The sequence below is a fragment of the Passer domesticus genome, chromosome 5 (assembly GCF_036417665.1).
Source record: "Passer domesticus isolate bPasDom1 chromosome 5, bPasDom1.hap1, whole genome shotgun sequence".
NCBI classification, from domain to species: Eukaryota; Metazoa; Chordata; class Aves; order Passeriformes; family Passeridae; genus Passer; species Passer domesticus.
This window is the reverse complement of record NC_087478.1, coordinates 45,414,169-45,427,192: the sequence shown is the minus strand read 5'-3', so window position 1 is coordinate 45,427,192 and position 13,024 is coordinate 45,414,169. Positions and strand designations below refer to the sequence as shown.

At 41.1% G+C, this 13,024-nt stretch overlaps 3 protein-coding genes across 5 annotated transcripts in view; 2 read left to right on the top strand and 1 right to left on the bottom strand.

Moving 5' to 3' along the window:
- Nucleotides 1-4,860, top strand: part of NUP205 (nucleoporin 205) — a 44,501-nt gene extending 39,641 nt beyond the window's left edge. For all 3 annotated transcript variants that reach the window (XM_064419872.1, XM_064419873.1, XM_064419874.1), the window contains exons 38-43: nucleotides 170-296; nucleotides 979-1,145; nucleotides 1,553-1,676; nucleotides 2,515-2,643; nucleotides 3,360-3,433; nucleotides 4,505-4,860. In XM_064419872.1, the coding sequence (XP_064275942.1) occupies nucleotides 170-296; nucleotides 979-1,145; nucleotides 1,553-1,676; nucleotides 2,515-2,643; nucleotides 3,360-3,433; nucleotides 4,505-4,657 (774 nt within the window). In that variant the 3' untranslated portion in view covers nucleotides 4,658-4,860. The remainder of the gene's footprint in view (nucleotides 1-169; nucleotides 297-978; nucleotides 1,146-1,552; nucleotides 1,677-2,514; nucleotides 2,644-3,359; nucleotides 3,434-4,504) is intronic.
- Nucleotides 4,861-5,883: 1,023 nt separating this feature from the next.
- On the top strand, nucleotides 5,884-12,105 carry ARL1 (ADP ribosylation factor like GTPase 1). Its single transcript, XM_064419875.1, has 6 exons — nucleotides 5,884-6,170; nucleotides 7,997-8,134; nucleotides 9,443-9,524; nucleotides 10,505-10,616; nucleotides 11,370-11,548; nucleotides 11,735-12,105. The coding sequence occupies exons 1-6, from the start codon at nucleotides 6,167-6,169 to the stop codon at nucleotides 11,763-11,765; spliced, it is 546 nt and encodes a 181-aa protein (XP_064275945.1). The 5' UTR covers nucleotides 5,884-6,166; the 3' UTR covers nucleotides 11,766-12,105.
- A 425-nt stretch (nucleotides 12,106-12,530) lies between these two features.
- The window catches only part of UTP20 (UTP20 small subunit processome component), a 69,771-nt gene continuing 69,277 nt past the window's right edge, over nucleotides 12,531-13,024 (bottom strand). Inside the window, exon 62 of the mRNA XM_064419869.1 lies at nucleotides 12,531-12,933. Coding sequence (XP_064275939.1) covers nucleotides 12,778-12,933 — 156 coding nt within the window. The 3' untranslated portion in view covers nucleotides 12,531-12,777. The remainder of the gene's footprint in view (nucleotides 12,934-13,024) is intronic.

Here is a 13,024-nt window from a genome sequence, read left to right as displayed (position 1 = left end):
AAGTCCTAGAAGAGTGTTTGTAACCAATGAGAAAATAGAATCATCACATTCTGGTGAGAAGAGAGGAGCAAAGCATGTTCACTGACATTTGTCCACGTAAAATGTAATGCTTCAAAGCCTGTAGATACTGTAATTGACATGTTGTCTTTCTTTTCCCCTTTGTTGGCAGATCTGTGCCAATGTGATGGAATACTGTGAGTCACTGATGTTGCAAAGTGCCCCCAGTTTCCAGCACACTGTTTGTCTGTTTACTCCCAGCCTGTCAGAGTCAACCAACCGAGATGGGCCTCGGCAGGGTGAGATTTTTGACTTGCTGTTTTATGAGCCTTAACAGTGTGATATTTGGGCTACTAGAAAACAGTGAACCAGAGGCTGTAGTTTCACATACTGTTTAAGTCACTTTGTGCCAATACTGTAGCTCTCCCTGTCTCATTCTGGAATCCATGCTTGTTCAACCTTGCGCTAAGCCAAATCAGGAAACTAATCCTAGTTAAAACAAACAAATTGTTTTTTCATTCACAGCCTTAGAAATATATGTCGGTAAAGAAATGTGTGTATGTAAATAAACAGCACAAGACAGGGTAAAGTCCAGATCAGATTCCAGCATCTGTGCTGGATTACATTATTTGAAACTGGGACCTCATCCATGACATGTAAGATATGTTTTGATGCTGATTGGAGCTCTATTACAGCACATGGCTGTGTTGTTATGCAGTTGAATGACTAAAATATGTGAATAGTAAGTATTCTAATCTAGTTACATTTCACATTTTGTACTCAGTACTGCACTAGGCTGACTGCCTTTTAGTACTGAAGTCACAAAACATATTGCCTAGACTTACATTTATGTTACTTCTGACACAAGTGCAAAATATACTTAACAGTGCTTTCCAGTCTAGGGTATTGACAGAGAGCACAGCTTATTGATTTCTTGGGTTTTTTAAATTTTTGTTTTCTTATCTTCAACATCTTGTCTAGATACACAAGCACCAGTGGTCCCATATTGGCACTTGCCTGGCCTGGGCATTATTGTTTACCTGCTGAAACAGAGCACTAGTGATTTCTTCAGTTACTATGACAGCCATCGTCAGAGTGTTAACAAACTGCAAAATGTGGAGCAGCTGCCACCAGATGAAATAAAAGAGGTAATTGTTCTTCTGACTCCCTAGTTTCTGTATTGTAGTAACTTGGACACAGCTGTAACAAAGGTTCCAAAGCATCTTTGATAAGCAAGTAGTTCCACTTCTTCTGCATATTATTTTCTGCTGTTTCTGAAGGGGGTCCGTAGCACAAGTGATCTAAAACTTTAGGGAAAATATTTGGCTTAACTTTGTAAAAGTTGTGACTTTCATTATAGATGCTTGGAGATAGATTTCATTTTTCCATTTTTTAGTCAGCAAGGTTATGCAAATTCAAAATAGAGAACAAGGTTGTAAAGAAATAGTAGCTTAGAAGAAAATTCCTAGATATTAGAAAGTAATCTTATTTGCTTATTTCTCTTGATGTTCTGTAATTGGCTACTGTCTTTCTGTTTTTTCTCTTCCCATCACAGCTGTGTCAGTCAGTTATGCCAGCTGGGGTTGACAAGATTTCCACTTCCCAAAAATACGTATTGGCAAGGCGGCGCCTGGTGAAACTAATAAATAACCGAGCCAAGTTACTCTCTCTCTGTTCCTGTATCCTTCTAAAATTGAAATGACCCTCAAGGTGATGATCCAGAAAAGCAGAGAGCTAGAAACAACATTTTTTAACTTGGATTTCTGACCACTTTGAACAAAAATTCTTTGCAAAAAGTAAATTTGAAATACTGATAATTAACTTACGAGGGTATTGCTCTGCTACTGCCAGAATGTAAGGGTTTTCAAGTTAGTAATTCCCATTTTGAAACTCAGATAGGACTTCGTGCAATATGCCAACAAAGGAATTGTTACAGCCCGGCTCTTCAGTTTTAGTGTCCAGACCCCATAAACATTCACACATGTCCAAGTGTGGTGGAAAAACTACTTTGAAAAATAATTTTGATGTGCCTGTCATAATAGGAGTTTGTAGTCTTACAGCCAACCTTGCATAAACCTAAATCTCATAAACACCAGTAATTCTATGGAAATAACCAGTCATGTACAAAAGAATTGCCTTCAACAGATCAGAATTTTCCTCTGCAACTTTCCTTGGGAAAGATGTGCTCTTGCACACTTTGCTGTTGTTGCCTAAGATGTTCCTGCCATGCCTGGCTCTATAACCTCAGTTTTACTTTACTGTGTGCAGCTGAGGCAGCTTTACAAACCACAAGAGCACTCCACACTCTGCTCTCCTCCCGAGGGCTGGATTGAGGCTCTGCAGGGTGATGAGGACAGTGAGTGTGAGCGATCCATCACTGGGCTGTGGCAGTGAAGGAGGTGACAGCTGGTTGAGCTGACATCTTCAGCTGATTCTAAGTGTGTAAATATGCTCATACAGTAAATGTACAATCCAAAGACAACCAAATTGGAGTCCTTCACTGAGATGTGTCTGCAGATATCATAGAAATATGTCTCTTCATTCTCTGGCGCCATCTGGAACACTACCTACTGCACTGCACACCCACTGACTCCCAAGACCCGCTGCTGTCCTCTAGGATGTCATTTAAGAAAGGAAGGCTGCAAGGTAAAATTTCTCAAGCATCAAAATGCCTTTGAATAACTTATTGTGATTAGTTTTAAAGCTGATCTCCTACTATTAGTATCTTGCCTTTTATATTTAATAAAAGAGATTTTGTTTGGATTTGGCACACCTTTGAATATTCCACAGGAGCATTAGCAATACTGATACTGTTTACTCACAGACTTCTAGGTTTTGTGTATTACACATAACCTCCAAAGGAAAGTAAAAGTAACTTTTTTTTTTAATGTCTGCTCTTCAAACTAATTGAAGTTCAGCTAATACAATCAGATAAGTGATCCAAAATAGTTTATAGGAAAATATTTCAATATCATTGAAGATGAAATTATGAAGTAAAGTTAATATTGGTGGTTTTAAAAGTATGTTTAGACTTATAGCCACCACTGATTCAGCAGAGGATTTTATCCTCTGCTGAAAAAATTTCAGCTTTAAAAAAAAGAAAGAAATGGAAGGAAACAGGGAGAATGGATTTGTGGAAGAGTCTTTTGCTTAAAGTGCCATGTTGTGTCATCAAAATTATTTATGACTCGCTCTTTGTGTATTTTTCTCTAAGTCATTTAAGTCAAAAAATTAGCGTAATTTCTAATGCGTAAGTTTACTTTTGGATCAAATTGGAACACTTTAAAATTTGTTATATGACTTGATACAGAGATAGTGTGGAGCAGCCAACACAATTTTAACATCTTGTTTTCTATTGCCAGATTCCTTTGGTTCAGAGCCAAGCTTGGATTTCAGTAGTGGACTGAATCGAGTGAGCCAGCACGATATAGACCAGGTGAGGTGTGACAGTCTGCTGCAGGCTACAGAAGGCTTCTGGCTACCCTGCAGCAATTAGAAATAGTCTGATTGTTGTTTTCCTACTTCTGAACAACCTGCAGTAACACCAACAGCATAGAACTTAATCTAGGATTAGTGAAGCATTACAAAATTGTTTTGAAAAATATTGTGAAACAGGTGGCACTTTTGCTGCTGTGTACATGTTTGAATCTTAATATGAAGAGTTAAGTTAAAAATGAGCTATACTTTTAATGTAATCATTCTTTTTCTCTTACCAAACACAGTCAAATGGTGTTTTTTAAAAACAGCTTTCCAAAAACACTAGATATCCTTGAAAGACCTGCCATATGAGGGCAAGTTTCTCAATTTTCTGTGATCAAACTGTTCACAATGTTCTCTATAGCTTCAGCTAGGCTATAGAGAAATGAGATCAAAAGGGAACTCAGGAGACTATAAAATGAGAATGTTAGAATAGAAGTAATTTCAGCTTACACAGAAATAAAATAGCTTGCATAAATTTGATGCAGAGGTGGCAGGAAAAAAAAGATATTAATAAATCCTACTGACATTTCTATGACTATGCAGAAAACAACTGTTCTTCAAAACAGCAGTCTCAAGTACTTTTATAAGATCTAGAACTGTACGAAAAGTTGCTGTGTGTTTTGTGATGGGGCATGTGTCATTAATCTTGTTTGTTCAAAAGTAAAGTGTACAGTATCATCTTGGTAAAATACTTAAAATGTAGTTAATTCCATGACTCTTTACATACACATTAATGAAAAAATGTTGTTGGTGCACATGGATTCTCTAAAGAGTCCTTAAAGGTCTAGGAAAATTTTAATTGGAAGATGTGTTTGTAGGACCCTGAGTGAAGAAGCTGAATTATAGGAAATCATTCCTAAAGCAGAATAAGTAGTACTTATTAGAGAAGTCAGGAAAACCCATTCTTTGGAAAGCAGGTCAGAGAATAAATCATAGTGAAGGGGTTGACAGGCAGTGGATGATAAGCTGGCATTTCAGGAAGAAAAGATTTTTGTATTGATGACTGCATCAAATCTCTGTTTCTCAGCTTCAGATTGAAGCCACAAACAGCTTTGGTGAATCTCTGCAGAAGAAGCTCCTGGACATCGAAGGTTTATATTCCAAGATTCGCTCGCGGTACACCTTTATTCAAGCTCTCGTTAGACGTATCCGTGGTCTCCTAAGGATATCAAGGACCTAAAAGACACTTGGTACATGCTGCTTGCCCAGTGAAGCTGTGTACTAGGGCAGGCCTTCTGGATCATTGCATTTTGTAGATCAAACATTTTCTAAGTACTGCCAAAATTATTTTGTTACTTTTTTTTACCCCTGTGGATGAGTTTTGTGTATTCTTTCCTACTGTTCCCAACTTGACATAAAAAATAAAAGATTGTTCTTGACTGAGTTATGAATAATGTAAAATTTCAAGCAAGAAAGAATTCTAATGGAGGGCCTCAAGGAAACAGGAAGTTCTGCAGCTGTGATGGTACTACATTGGTGGATGCTTTCAGAGAAAACTAAAACATCTGTCTGTGCTGTTCCTGTTTCACACAGAGATTTAATGAAACCATAGAGTTCACGTGTCATCCCTTGCAGACTGATTACAGCGGTGTGGATTTTAGATTCATTTTGCACTGTGAACTGCTAATTTCTGCTCCCCCTTGTCCTGCCTTTTTTCAGCTGGAAGAAGTACAAGCTGCGTGATAAAAGTCATGGAAGGTAACTGCTATAGGTTTGGTTCTTGTGGCTGGGGGAGTAAAGGTTTCTGTGGTTTCTTGCTGCAACTCTAGTATAAGGACAGAATAAAGTGCATGGGAAGGGAGCCAGTAATCGTGAATGGTAGGTTGGTTCTATAGTTAGATTATTCTCCTATGAGACTTTCATATGTCTTTGTATCTTATGTAAAAAAAGCTATTAAAAAAGTGTAATCATTGATTATTGACATGAGATCTGTTGCACTTCTCCCTTAACTCAGTCTGAGCTTACGGCCCAGTTCATGTTTTACATTGTTTCCTCTGAGTCTTCCTTATGTAATAGTTCAATTTTTTTATGAGTTTATATTTACTTATCTGCACAACCTAATTACATGGATGACATAATTTTTATGCAGCGATGATGACAGTGCTGCTGTCAGGTGAGGCGTGTTAGCTAATCCACAGGAGCAGCTTGGTATCAGTGTCTTACACAGCGGACTTTGTTCTCTTCCAGCAGGGAATGTTTCTTGTTTCTCCCCCACTGGAGAGAACCAGTCTCCAATCCAAGAAGGGTGCTGGCTCCGCGGGCTCCCCGCCCTTGGGAGGGCAGGCCGTGGTTCCGGGCTCCCGTTCTGTGTGGCTCCCGTTCGCCGCCCGGCTCTCGGGGCGGGGAGGCCCCGGCCCGGCGACGCCGCCGGCCCCGCCCCCGCGCGCTCCCGCCGCCGCAGATTCGCCACGCGCCGGCCCCGGGGCCGCGGATTTTATTCCGCAGACCTCCATCCCCGCTCTGATTCCCGCCCGGGCTGTCCGGGGAGGGCGCGGGGAGGGTCCCGCTCCCACACCGTTCTCTCCGCGCCGGGGGCGCGGCCGGGCTCCGTGTGTCGAAACGGCGGCGGGCGCGGAGCGCTTTATTTACTCGCCGCGGCGTTCGACGTGGAGCCGGGCGGCGGCGGCAGGGCCAGCGCGGCGAGGGCAGCGGAGCGGGGCGGGCCGGAGCGCCGGCGGAGCGGCTCGACATGGGTGAGGAGCGGGCGGGGAGCGGCGGCCCGAGGGGCCCGTCCATCGCGACCCCTCCCGGCGGCCGTGGAGGCGGGGGCGGGTCGGGGCCGAGCCCTCCCGCGGGAGGCACCGGCGGACGGGTCGGGGCCGAGCCCTCCCGCGGGAGGCACGGCTCCTGCCCGCCGGCGGCGGCAGAGCGGGGCTGAGGGCCGCGCTTGGGCGATGCCCGCCTGCCCTCAGGCCGGGCCCTGCCCGCGGGCCGCGTTGGAGCTGCCGTGCGATGGCGAATCGTCCCGGCAGCGGCAGGAGGGTGTGTGCGGTCATATCCTCAGGCTTCTGTGCTCCTGACACCTGGCAAAGTTCAGCTCTGAGTCGAGTCTGCAATGGGCTGCTGATAAGGAGCGGATTAGGAGAGGAGGTCCTGCAGACTAGAAATGAAGTAGAGGGTGTGTTAAAGCGAGGCCCTGAATGTGGGGGTTGAGTGATTGAGGTGAGCCTGTCCTGTTGCAGGTGGTGTTTGAGCAGTGTTTTAGTGTGGGGAAAACATACAGAGTAGCATATAAAAAGAGGGAGTGAGAGGTGTCTGGCGGCAAGCGAAGTTACTGACTGAAAGAATTTTTGAACCTTAGGCCTCCATGCAACCAGTGGTAACCTCCTACTTGTGATGTTTCTATTCAAATACCGTTTTCCAGCTCAGTTCTCTTAAGGTTATTTGCCTGCCTGGCAGTAAGAGGTGCCATGAGCAGCACTGTGCAGACTGGCAGCTGATGGTCCCTTACACCTTCTCCTTGTTTTCCAGGTCTGTAGCGTGTATGGCTTTTGTGGTGGGATGGGCTTAGAAGAAATAAAGCAATCTGTTATCAGTCTGAGTTCCTTCTGAAGTAGAAGCTTTGCTTCCTCCTTTCCCTGGAAAAGCAGATGCCTAGATAGGCAAACAGGGAATCATTTTTATCAAAACATCTTTCAGTAAGATTTTGGTTGCAAATCTTCTTAATTTATCTCTGACATATTTATCAGTGTTGTCAGTGATTCTGGCTTGTAGGATGTTTCATTACCTTTTGCGGGCTTTAAGTGTATTTACAAAGTTATGATTTAACATTAGATATGTTTGTTATAAAAATCTTTGGGAAAAAAGGAATTGTTGCTGGCTTAGACCATCAATATTCTTTCTGTGAATAAAAATCTAGTAGGCATAAATCAGATATTAGCCTGGCCACAAGTACTCTTGCATGCATTTAGAGAATAAATGAGATGCTGGGACAAACCAGTTTTGAAAAAAAAGAATAAGGACTTTTAAAATCAGCTGCTAGACTCCTCTGTAGCATTAACATACTTGATTTGGTGCAGCTTTGCTGCTTGTAATTTATGTTTTAATGATTTAATGTTTACCTACTGATACATACCTAATTTTAAGAAAAAAAAAGGGTGGTCCTGTGGAAGACCATAAACAACTTCTGATGCTGAATTCTTTCAGGCTTCTTTTGGCCCTTGGTAGTCTCTGGCACTGAAAAGGTAGAGTCTGCTACAAGCCAAAAAGAAGATGACTCATATTTTGGCAAAGGAGAGAAAAGGAAAAAATAAAATTGTAACTGCAGTGAGATTTGGTGCTGCTGCAGTGTGATTTGCTGGAGTGAGCTACCATAAAATCATAAAATGGCAGCATAAACCAGGAGGACATGATGTTGTTGAGCACACAGCCATCTCAGCAACAGCCTGGACTTGTGCTTTTCATTGGAGAAGAGAAATGTCTTGTAGGCCAGTAAGAAATGAGGTCTGTCTGTCTGCCTTTGTGTATCCTCCAGTGAGCTGGCTGACATTGAAATGTCTTTCTCTTCTGGTTTTTGTAGGGGGCTTCTTCTCCACCATCTTTTCCAGTTTGTTCGGAACTCGAGAGATGAGGATTCTCATCCTGGGGCTGGATGGAGCAGGAAAAACAACCATTCTCTACAGGTTACAGGTTGGAGAAGTTGTTACCACCATCCCGAGTAAGTGATCTGCCCACAGGGAGAATATTTCCCAGGAGCCTGAGATTTGCCTGTAGCTCTGACACATAAACTTTGCCAGCTGAACTTACTACATGCTTCCTTCATATACATAAGGATCTTACATTGTGGGAGCCTTGCACTGTCGTATTGAAGAACTTTTCTTGGATAAAAATATTACAAAAGGATATTTTATGCTGCCCTGCAAAATGCAAAAAGCATTTGACCTGAAGATTGTTAGCATGATTTCACAGGCTATTTGTGATAGGTCAGCATTCAGTAGATGGTAACTGTGGACTGTATAATTCTTTTGGTTCCAAGTGTAGCTATTATGTGAACTTCAGAGGTCATTGTTGCTGTACATAGGATGGTGTACCTTTTCTTTTTTGACAAAGGTTCTATAAACACTTTTGTTTAACATGGAGAAGAAGAAATCAGATGATTTAACTTTACATTCTGTAGAAAATGCAACAAAACTCAATGTGAGGTTTCAAGGGAGAAGATGATGCTTGTTTAAAAAAATGCAACTGATTTCACCATTTGTCTTGGCATTCAAGCAGCCACACCCACCCAGTGTGTGTGCCGAAGTGTTCTGGCCATGGTGGCTCTGTGTAATATGAAGGACAACGGATGCTTGACTTTTTTATGTCCCTGTCATATCTGTTGTGTTCCTCCTGAGTCTGACTTTGCTCAGGCCTCTATTACCTTTTAGAAGCCAACAGTTTGCTGGGACATAATCTTTTTGCCTGAGGGTTTTGCTTATTTCAGCCTCCATAAATTTTAAGCAGCCTGTGCCTATTGTGCTGTGTTTCTCTGGGCTGGCAGGACAAGGAATGATGTATGTGATACTGCAGCCTTGTTGCCATCTTCCAGACATCAGTATTGAGTCCTCTCCTGAGAAGTTGGTTCTGCTGTGGCTCTTTTAAGAGTGCAGACCTTGTGTGGACAGAAGGACACATTCCTTGGTGCTCTCTTGCTGTCAGTTGTGTACTTAGTTATCACAGCAGGCCATTTCTTTAACCCTTGCTCTGTTTCTTTTGGTGATTTCAGACACACTACTGTTGATTTTTAACAATCTTAGCATTTCTTAAAAATATCTACAATATGTTTACAATGTGGTTTTATTAGTTCAAAAGAAATATTTCTGCATTATTTTGAGTCATGTTTGTTTGGGTAGCTTTTCAAAGGGCATGAACTTCATTATGCAGCTACTGAAAATTTGCAGGTCTAAAAATCTTAAACTGAGTGCTGTGATATTCTTCAGAAAAACAGGAAAATCACCAACGGTGAAATTGTTTAACTTTGTTTCAGCCATTGGCTTCAATGTTGAGACGGTGACCTACAAGAATCTGAAATTTCAAGTCTGGGATTTAGGAGGACAGACAAGCATAAGGTAATAGATTTTTTAAAGTCAATTATCTTTCCCCAAAAAGTGCCAAGTTCTTGAAATTCTCATAGGAGGCACTTCTGAAAATTGGTTAAGTTTTAAAAAGCCCATTCTCAGGAGAGCATTTTCATCTAATGGAATTGAGTTTGTAAAACCTGTGATGTGCTACAGATTGGAAAAAAAACAAGCCAGTGTTTTCATTTGTATTCAGTTTTGCTTTGAAAAACAAATTTATTAGGGTAGTAGGCAATTGAATAGCATTTTGAGAAAGAATAGAGGGGATGATAAAAACCCAGAAAGATAGTTCCTAGCTTTGCATTCTTAAGAGTAGTGAAGTTGGATTTAGGTATAGATGGTAATTTTTTAGCAAGCTTCACGAGTTTTGTAATGAGTCATTAACGGTACCCCTGTATGATCCCCTTGTGATTCTTTTTTCAGTGCTTAGTAGCAAGGTGCAGTGTAGTTAGCTAGTAAGGAAGGTGCAGTTAGTGAGATCAAGGTTCCTTCCCTTTTTAGTTTCAGTACAGTACAGTAATTCTGAAAAAGTTGTTTTGTCTTGATCCTTGTTAATTACTTGCCTATATTAATTATTCATTTAATATTTCTCTGGTGACCCTTCTTCGGTGACCAATGCAGATGCTTACGTCTTTAAACTTTCTTTGCTTTCCTGTCCCTCAGTTATGGACCTGATGTCCTGCAGTCTGATTCCCAAATAAATCTGTCCCCAGCATGTCTGTTCTTTCTCTGTTTTCAAGTTACTTCTTTATTTGATTTGTGTTGGGCTTTTTTTTTTTTTTTTCTGCCTCGGAGAGTGTTTGTACTGTCTGTTAGTTTTTGTAGCCTCTTGAAGAAGTCTACTTGCCTCCTGGGGCTTTTCACCCCAGGGACAGTTTTTACTTCCTCTGGGTGATCTGTTTTTAATTATCTAGCTAAAAAGAACTGCTAACATGCAAATGACATGGCTGGAACGTCTCTCTCCTCTGCAGGCCCTACTGGCGGTGTTACTATTCCAACACAGATGCTGTCATTTATGTAGTGGACAGCTGTGATCGAGACAGAATTGGCACTTCAAAATCAGAGCTTGTTGCTATGTTAGAGGTAAGAAAACAAGGATCACAGTCATCAGTAAAACAAATTGAAAAACTAAAACTTTTGAGTGAATATGAAATTTGATTCAGTGAACCAAGTGAAGCTCAATTTCACTTGTGAAACTTCAGCCCTCAGCATAGCCGATGCAGCACTTCTGACTGAAAAAGGACTGAATACTCTGCAGGTATTTCATGGGTTTGTGCAGCATTCTGTGGACAGTTAATTTCATGTAGCCTTGCAGTCATATGAAAATTTACCTGCCAGGACAGCTGCTCAGTACTGCAGTGTGGCAAGATCAAGCCCTGAAGGGTTGACAGTAATTAGTATCTACAATGTTTTGAAGCTGAATAACAAATGTAGAACAAGGTAATAGAAGTAAGATGAGTTGAGCAACACTTCCTTTCTCTGTCTTGCCTTGTTGCCCAAAATACCTGCAAGCTCATTTAATGTGCCTTGTTAAATCCAGCTACCAGCTTGTTTTGTAACTTGGACTGCCATGTTTTGAAACTGCTCCTATAGGGTATCATACTGGAATTGAAAATAAACACCATTCTTTCACTGAAGAATTTTCTACAGAACAGAAATCAGCAAACAAAATAATTAAGAGCTGCTGAAGTTTTTATTATATTTTTAATATTAGATTTTAATATAAAAATATTAAAGATATTTAAATATTATATCTTTTATTATATAGGTTCTCTATCCTTAAATAAATTCCACAGAAGTCTCTGCATCAACTTCCATGATTTCTCTTCTTTTTAGGAAGAAGAGCTGAAGAAAGCCATTTTGGTGGTGTTTGCAAATAAACAGGACATGGAACAGGCCATGACTCCCACAGAAATGGCAAATGCCCTTGGCTTACCAGCTTTGAAGGACCGAAAATGGCAGATATTCAAAACCTCTGCAACTAAAGGCACAGGGCTTGATGAAGCCATGGAATGGTGAGTACCAGTCTAGTTATGCTTCATTCAGATGCCTAATTTAACACCTTTGGAGTTTTTTTTAGTAAGACTGGATTTGTATAGTCTGATGTAAAAGAGTACACATTAGAAGAATGGCTTTCTGCTGGAAGTATTTCAGCAGAATTGAAATGACTTTTCAGTAAACTGACTTAAACTTTTTCCTAGGTTGGTGGAGGCCTTGAAGAGCAGGCAGTGATACAAAACTGACCAGTGCAAGGACGTGTCAGCTATAGCCAGAACCTTCCTTTCTGCAGTTAAGTATTTTCAGGCCACAGATACTTGTAAATAGGACAGATTTGAATTTGACTTCTGTAATGTGGATGCCTCTCTTCAATTGTAAAACTGAAATAAGTGAATGTGTACATTATGATACTCCATTTCTTTCTTTTTGTTTAAAGAATGTACTTATGTTAATTTGTATGAAAGTCTTACTGGCTGAGAAAGTTGGTGGTTTTTTTTTGTCATCCCCCCTTCCTTTGGTGGTCAGCATATTGGTGTAGGTAGAACACTAATAAAATCTGGAACTGTCAGCTCTACCCAGGGGTGTGTTGCTTCCTAGAGGCTGCTTGCTTTACAGAAACAAGTCCAAGTGCTGCCAGTTCCAGCAGCCACCTGCAGAGGTGCACCTTCAGTGCAGACACTGTTACAGTGAAGTACAGCAAGAGAGCACAAGTAGTGCACCTCTGGCTGCCAACATGGCATTCAGTAGGTGTCTGAAAGGAAAACCAATGTCTTCAGCACACACTAATGCCCAGGCACATCAGGGGAACTTGATTCATAACTTGAATTTAACTTCCACCTTCACGAGCTGTTGTTCCTGCACTCTCGTCTTAGCCAGAAGTGACAGGTAAGTAGCTCAGGATAGCTGCAGAAACTGAAGGCCAAGTCAAAGTCAGGAGGCAGACTTGTCTCTCCAGGACCACTGTGTTCACAGGCAGGAATGCAGTCATCACGGAACCCATTTCTTACAAATGAAGTAAAATTTAATATAAAACATCATAGTTGTTGCCCGTTCAACTGTACATGTTCCTGTAAATATACAGGTTTGGAAAAAATTTAGAAGTTTTTATTTAAGATCCTTGCTGAAAAAGGACATAAAAGTATTAATAAATACAATTGAAATATGCAAGTCCTTTTTAAAACAGTCATTAGTTCTTTAACTCAGTACTATTTTTCATAAATTAATCCTCCAGGAAGGAAAACCCTTTTCATTCCACCATTGCCAAATCTTTTAGTGCATTACTTCGATGTCGCTTGGCCTTGTACATAGGACGCAGGGATTCTATTTTTCTCTTCCTGGTTTCTGCTTTATTCTTATGTCTCTTCAGCTTCCTCCTTGCAGCAATGTCAGGATTTGCTACAGTCTAAGGAAAAACAGTACATTGTTAGTTCATTGGCAACTTACAGCAGTTCCTGTAAAAATCATGAACTTCCTGACAAACTGGTGACTGCTTA

Excerpts from the sequence above, each read along its gene's own strand:
- ARL1 (XM_064419875.1), top strand. Across the intron at positions 8,135-9,442 it reads AGTTGTTACCACCATCCCGA|CCATTGGCTTCAATGTTGAG; the intron begins GTAAGTGATCTG and ends ACTTTGTTTCAG. Across the intron at positions 10,617-11,369 it reads AGCTTGTTGCTATGTTAGAG|GAAGAAGAGCTGAAGAAAGC; the intron begins GTAAGAAAACAA and ends TCTTCTTTTTAG.